Source organism: Egretta garzetta, unplaced genomic scaffold (genome assembly GCF_000687185.1).
Source record: "Egretta garzetta isolate BGI_Z169 unplaced genomic scaffold, ASM68718v1 scaffold392, whole genome shotgun sequence".
Lineage (NCBI taxonomy): Eukaryota > Metazoa > Chordata > Aves > Pelecaniformes > Ardeidae > Egretta > Egretta garzetta.
Genome location: NW_009258761.1, coordinates 142,034 through 149,226, shown reverse-complemented (window position 1 = coordinate 149,226; position 7,193 = coordinate 142,034). Strand labels below are relative to the sequence as shown.

At 58.2% G+C, this 7,193-nt stretch overlaps 1 protein-coding gene across 3 annotated transcripts in view; it reads left to right on the top strand.

Moving 5' to 3' along the window:
* ARRDC2 (arrestin domain containing 2) overlaps positions 1-4,827 on the top strand; it is a 14,684-nt gene extending 9,857 nt beyond the window's left edge. For all 3 annotated transcript variants that reach the window (XM_009649314.2, XM_035889024.1, XM_035889023.1), the window contains 7 exons: positions 1,003-1,069; positions 1,231-1,378; positions 1,720-1,822; positions 2,116-2,372; positions 2,717-2,876; positions 3,160-3,311; positions 3,402-4,827. In XM_009649314.2, the coding sequence (XP_009647609.1) occupies positions 1,003-1,069; positions 1,231-1,378; positions 1,720-1,822; positions 2,116-2,372; positions 2,717-2,876; positions 3,160-3,311; positions 3,402-3,455 (941 nt within the window). In that variant the 3' untranslated portion in view covers positions 3,456-4,827. The remainder of the gene's footprint in view (positions 1-1,002; positions 1,070-1,230; positions 1,379-1,719; positions 1,823-2,115; positions 2,373-2,716; positions 2,877-3,159; positions 3,312-3,401) is intronic.
* Positions 4,828-7,193: the final 2,366 nt, after the last annotated feature.

The following is a 7,193-nucleotide window of genomic DNA, read 5'->3' as shown; positions in this document are numbered from 1 at the left end:
CGACACGCTGCTGGCACCCCCAGGTCCGGCACCCTCCCCCCGGGCACGGCACCCCCCGGTACGGCACCCCCGGGTGTGGCACCCTCCCCCGGTACGGCACCCCCGGGTGGGGCACCCCCAGGGCGCTCCGATGCACCGGCCGACTCCAAGAGTGGGGATGTGGGTGCACCGGAGACCCCGGGGCTGAAATTGTGGGTGTGTGGGGCAGCCTGGGATACCCCAGCTGCTGGTGCCCCAGGCACCCCAACCAGCTGAAATCTGGGATGCCCTGGCTGCTGGGTGCCCCAGGCACCCCAGCCAGCTGAAATCTGGGTGCGTGGCAAAGCCTTACAGACTGGGAGTTCTGGGGACTGGGTGCATAGGTCGCCTCCAGACACCTCAAATCCTGAGTGCACCCTGGGGTCCTGGGTACTGTACGGGGCACCCTGGCTAGGGACTGGCCCCACACAAGACTGCCTCTTTGCTGTGGGTGATCCCTGGCAGGGAAGCAGCGTTGGAAAACTCCTGTGGAGGTTCAGGAGCTTGCTGTGAGCAGGGGGGTTGGAGATGATCCCCAGAGGTCCCTTCCAATGCCAGCCGCTCTGTGCAATGCAGGCAGGATGGGGGTGCAAACCCTGGGGGGGCTTGGCTGCCCCTGGGAATGGGCTGGCCACCCTTCCAGAGGGCACCTCTGGGCTCTCACCACCGAGCCACGGTGCAGGGTGAAGCAGAGCCCACCCTGGGAAGCTGCCTGACTCTCTGAGGAGGTGCCCCTGGGTCGTGCGTGCCTGGAGACACGTGGAAAGCAGGCAGTGCTGGGCACCCGCGGGACGTGCCCAGCTCTCGTGTCGCAGCTGTGTGACTGCCACTGTGTGACTGCCACTGTGGTTTAACCCCAGCAAAAATATTCCTGTGCCATCTTGCTGCTCGTTTGCTGTGAACTGTACATTTCTGCCACCCATTTGCCCAGGGAGGAAGTTCTGCAGGAGGGAGATAAACGTCTTAAATCTGTTTTGCCCACAGACAATGGTGAAGTCACTGTCCTGCAGGCAGGAAGGCACGAGTTCCCCTTCACCTTCCAGCTCCCCGAGTAAGTTGACATTTTTTCTTGCCTTAATGAAAAAGGGGAGAGGAGCCGCTTGGTCTATGACACAGGTCCGGGGTGGGGTGGGCAGGGACGGGACACAGGGCACCTGAAAAACGAGATTCTTCAAGCAAAGCCCTTTTAAATTGCTTATTGCTCCAACACAGGACCTTGGCTACCTCTTTCGAGGGAAAGCACGGCAACGTGCGCTACTGGGTGAAAGCCAAACTGCACCGACCCTGGTCGACAGTGAAGAAGGTGAAGAAGGAGTTCACAGTGATTGAACCCATCGACATCAACACGCCTGCGCTGCTGGTGAGCTCCCCCTGCTCCGCCTCGGGGCAGCGCCATCCAGAACTTCCCTGGGAAGCCCATGGGGAGGGTGCCTGCCTCCCCTCCAGCCTTACAATGCAGGCCTGATTTCCAGAGGGAATATTTGCCCCCCCCGTAACTTGTGCCCTCCAGTGTTACCTGGACTGGGCACAGGTCATCTGTGTCTCTTAGTTTTTGGAAACTTCAGTGCATTGCAAAAGCATCTTGCATCAGATTCCTAAGAAGTTGCTGATGCTCCCTGGCAGGTTCTCAGCACCAGGGAGGTGTTTGCTTTGAGTTTCATCCTTTCTTGCTAAATAGCTTAAATATTTCCCTTTCTCCAGGCTCCCCAGGCAGGTGCTAAAGAGAAACTTGCTCGTGCCTGGTACTGCAATCGTGGCCAGGTTTCTGTGACTGCCAAGATTGACCGAAAAGGCTACACCCCAGGTGAGACCGACGTGCTGGCGGCCCTTGAACCTCCACGGGCCGTGGGGTAGACCCCAGTGGGAGAGGATTTAGGGTTACTGTGACCTGGGCTCTTCACTTCTGGCACAAATTGAAGTCAGATTTAGCGTGTGCACCCAATGTGGGCAGCTCCGCAGGACACGCTCCCACCAGATTAAACCTTGTGCCTCTGGTGCCGGATACCTGAGCAACCCTCAGTGATCCTCTGCAGGAATTCCTTAAGGCAGGACCAGGCTCCATCTCCCCTCCTCCAGTGTATGCGTCTGTTTTGGTAGGTGAGGTCATCCCTATCTTTGCTGAGATTGACAACTGCACAAGCCGAGCGGTGGTGCCCAAGGCTGCCATCATCCAGACTCAGACTTTCATTGCTCGGGGCACCAAGAAGCAGAAGAAGTCAGTGGTGACCAGCATCGTCGGTGACTCCATTGCCGCCGGGAAGCGGGAAGTGTGGCACGGGCGGGCGCTGAAGATCCCGCCGGTGGGTCCATCCATCCTCCAGTGCCGCATCATCCAGGTGGAATACTCCCTGAAGGTGAGGGACCTCGCGGGGAGCAGTGCAGGCAGTTCAGCTCAGCGTTGAGCATTTTCCCCTTCTCGCCAGAGCTGTGCTGCTGGCTTTGGGCTGGTGCAGAGATTTTGGGGCTGGTGATTTGTAAAAGGTCTTGGGCTCCCCCTGTGCAGCTGCGGCTGCTCTCCCCGTGGCCCCTTGCTGCTTGTGCACAGCCTGAGGGCTCATGCAGGAGCATTTGCATCTCCCTTTGCATCCCACTGCAAGAATTCCCTCTTGGCCAGCTTGAACCAGTGCTCTGGGGAGGTATCTGCCCCTCCAGACTGGGAAAACACCAACAGCTTCCCTGCTGTCTCCTGACTCTGCAGGTTTGTGTGGATATTCCTGGGACGTCCAAGCTGCTCCTTGAACTGCCGCTTGTCATCGGAACCATCCCACTGCACCCCTTCGGGAGCCGCACGTCCAGCGTCAGCAGCCAGTACAGTGTTAACCTGGACTGGCTGAGCACCATCCCGGAGCAGCCAGAGGGTGAGCGTCTCCCTCTCCCCGGGATCTGTCTGGGTGCTGCAGACCCCCCTGGTCAACCTGCTGTGGGTAGCGAGGGTCAGGGCAAGTTCTCAACCTTGTCTCTTGCTCCAGGACCAGTTTTTTTGCTTTTTTACTTAATTTTTTGGTTGTGGTGCTGCATCTCCTGGGTTCCTTTGCCAGAGAACTGGGAGGGTTCGGGAAATAGTGGATTTTAAGCTCTCTTACGTGCATGTCCCCCATTAATGGAAAGTGTTTCCTTTTCCCTGATCTCTTCTCTCTTCAGCTCCCCCTGAATACTCAGCAGTTGTGTCCAGCCCAGAGGCTGAGCAGAGCCTGGGTCCACCATGCCGCAGTGAACTTGGCGGCATCCTGGAAGGTCCCTTCTTTGCCTACATCCAGGAGTTCCGTTTCCGACCACCTCCGCTGTATTCGGAGGTAACAAATCCCCCTGGGCTGGGAGGGCTGGTGGAGATGGCTGGGATGTGCCCACTACTGAGATTTTTGACTCTGAACTTGGCTTTGCAGATTGATCCAAACCCCCCTGCAGACAACATCCGTCCACGCTGCATGACCTGTTGAGAGAAGCACAGCTGACAGTGTAGCGATCCCTTGGGATGAAAGCTTGCACCCTCGCAGCACTTCGGTCTGGAAATGGGGATGCGGTGCCTGTGAGACCGGAGCTCCTGCAGCGCCGAGACCCCGGCTCCGCTCGCTGCCCTCAACTCCTCTTGTCGTGACTGTCCCACAGACCGACACCAAGCGTGGTGCTGTGGACTTGCGCATGGTAGGAGAACACGTGAGACTCTGTGGTGCGGAGCGGCTCCATGTGTGGTTGGGCAGGATGCGGAGGGTTAATAACTGCCCCAGGATTTGGGGGCTCAAAGGGGGGATATTTGCTCTCCCCTTGCCTGCAGTGGCCATGCTCTGGCAACTCCTGTCATGGAAAACAGGAGCTTGGAGGTATTTCTCAGGATTACTAGAGAATATTTTAATCTTGCTCGGGTTTGAGTCCTGTGGTGATGCAGGTGCAGCCCTTCTGCAGTAGCTCACTGTGCAATTCCATAAATTCACCTGAGATTGCAGTTCCTTTTGCTGGCCAGATGAAGCAGAGACTTCGTCGGCTGCTGGTAATCTTTGCTGCCAGCCTGGTGATGCCTGCAGGGGGAATGGCTTGAGCTAGTCTACCAAAACTGTGAAGGCTTCCATGGGCTGTTACCTGGGCAGAGGACTTGGGGGATGAATTTATGATCTGCGGCAGCATTTTGGTGCTGTTTACCAAGAGCAGGAAAGGTGGTTCCTGTGTGTCAACACCAAATCTGCGCAATGTGCTGATGCCTCCCCCACAATAGGGCTGAAAACCAACCCCCAAACCAACCCAAACTGTTGGTACCACCATGGGGGTGTTGGGGCTGTGGCTCTGGCATCTCCCTGGTGGCCAAGGAAAAGAGAAAGAAGCCTGGCCCGAGGCTGGTGGCAGCCACCAATGCTGATGGGAGATGTGGAGTTGAAATGAGTCCTTCAGGGCCAGGAGTCCTGCTCAGGATGGGCTTGATCCTGCGCCTGTAAAGGGGTCAGTGGCCCCGGCACGGTGAGGACACAGCAGCAACATGCTCACCCATGTGGGAACCAGTGAGGTGGGTGTTGCAGCAAGGACTGCTTGAGCATGTGTGCCAGGGGCTGACCCCGCTCGCTCCGGCGTTACCTGAGCAGAGTTTGGGTGCTGAGGACCTTTGCATTCCCTCACTGAGACAATCCTGCTTGTGGGGCTGCTCGCTTCCCCGCGCACAACCAAAGCCAGGCGTGCCTTAGCCTTCGCGCCGGGGCTGCGCTCTGCTCGCTGCGGATTGTTCAGATGATTTTTCTATCTGTGAACACTTTTATAATGACCACCCTTGTCTTGGATTATTCTTTTTGTATGACTTTTTGTTGGGGAATTTTTGTTTGAAATAAATTCTTGAAACCCAGACATTATGTGGATATTTCTCTATTGCTCTTCTGCTGGATCTGCTCACCAGCTCTGCCCACGCTTCCCATCGCCCGGAGCCATGTGGCTCACGTGGCTGTCAGGATGTGGGAGCGCTCCCTCCCCTCGTTTCATCACCCTGCAGGCACCCAGCTCCACCCTGCGCCTGGTCCCACTCTGCACTGGGATTAACTGGGTCACTCTGCCAGTGCTGTGCCTCAGCAGAATTGGTCCCTGGCGCTCAGAGCCCCCCTGCCCACAGTGAGCACTGAGCGATGCTCCATGCCATGCCTCTGGCTCCTCCACCTCTGTGCAGGTTGGGCCCTTTTCCCATCTCCAGCTTAGCGGGGCTGCGAGCAATCCGGTTGTATTTTTCCATGCTCGCTTCCTATTTGTGTTGGGGCTGCCAGAGCATAGGCACGCTCTCCTCCATCCCGAGAGCCCAGCGGGGACCCAGCGGGTCCAGCTTAGCACAGAGGACCCAGGACATTCCCGCAGTGGCTCAGCCATTCCTGAGGAGGGTTGGGATCAGCCCCACGCTGTGCCGGCTGGGAAGAGGTGAGGGGCTCCTTCACCTGCGCCCTTGGATTGGTATCTGGGTTTTAACAGCATTTCTGTGCTCCACATCTCTGCTGAGCACAGCAAATCTTGGCGTGTGCAAAGCAGGGCTTGGGTTGGGTTTAGTTATGGCTTCCACAGACTCTGCTGTTTAAAAATACTGCCACTGGAACGCGATTTCTTCTTTTTTTTCCCCTTTTTTGTTGTTGTTGTTTGCTGACCTGCTCAGCGCCGCAGCCGCGCCTGAGCCTGCGCTCCCGCAGTGGAGTTTTGCCTGCAAGAGTCTGGTGCGCGTGCAACCTTTATTCAAATCTGATTTTTATTTGGCATCCCCAGCTGCAGCAAGTAATCTGCCTCAGAAGAGGATTAACCGGCCTCGCAGTGAGTTTGGTTGCATCCTCATCTGGGGAGATGTGTGCCCAGATCGTGCTCAGGGTAGCGGCAACCGGTGCCCGCGGCTCAGCCGCGCTGGGGAGTTTTGGTGACATCAAAGGGCACAAACCGCAGCGCTGCAACCCCCCTGGATAAAGATGCCTCTGAAGGAAACCCAGCGATCAGCTGCCCCGGGGCCAACATGCAGCCAACCTCCACCACAACACAAGGGACCCATTCTATGCCGGCAAACGCAGAGTAGCAGAGAGGGCTGGGGGCTGCTCTCGGACCCCAGTCTTTCACCCTGGCCACACAACGGTGTGCTTATTCCCAGAGCTGGAGGGGGAGGAGAGCCACCGAGCACCCCATCCATCCCACTGCGCCTTTCTGGGAATGCACGTCATGCCGTGACGGTGACAGCCAAGGGGACAGGCCATGCCGGGCTGGGGAACCCAATGCCAGTGGGCACCCCTCCCAGTCCCCACGTGGGAAGGATCTTTCCCGCAGGAATTCTTGCAGATGCCTTCAGGTTTTTCTCATAAAGCTGGACAGTAGCACAGCAAGGGTTGGGGGCAGGGCACAGCCCATCTGGGTCTCTTGCCAGTTCAAGGGCTGCGCTCCTGAATCCTGGAGGGGCTAAAAATACTCCATCTGGATATTCGGAGCTGCCCCAGAGTCAGGGCAAGGCATGGACACCCCCCCCCCCCCCCGGCAGTGCTTTCACAACCTTCCCCTGTTTATCTTCCCCGGCTCCAAAGTCCTTGTTGAACAGCACCCTCTGCTCTCCTGTTTATCGGCACAGGGGGTTTGGGGGCACGCGGGGCTCCCAGGGGGTCTGCTGAGCCAGGATGGCCCCATGCCATGCGCAGCAGTGCCGGCTACAGCACGGCGACCCGATGCTGGGCAGGAGGCGCATTACACAATTACAGTGCCGGGCGTATTTATAGCACTTGGCCCCATGTGTTGGAAAATGCTTCCCAGACCACCCGGCAAAAAGTCTGCTCTGCAAGGGGCATGGAAACACCGCCACCCCCACTGCCCTGCTCCTCTCTCTTTTCCTTTCGGCTTTTCAGTCCCAAAAAAGTGTGGTCTGCCAGGACACCCACCCTGCTGCAGCTCATGGCTCTGCAGGGCACTGGGACCCCCCCTGCTCCAGCTCACAACTCTGCAGGGTGCTGGGACCCCCCCGCTGCAGCTCCCAGCCCTGCAGGGTGCTGGGACCCCCCCTGCTCCAGCTCACGGCTCTGCAGGGCACTGGGACCCCCCCACTGCAGCTCCCAGCCCTGCAGCCCCTTTCTGCAGCATGGCGGGGGCGGGGGGGTGCTGCTCCTTCCCCCCAGCTCTCCCTATTCCCAGAGGAAGCTTGACCCCAGCACAGTGGCCATGGTCTTCGCTTTTGGCTGCTGTCCTCCGGCGGGGGGTCA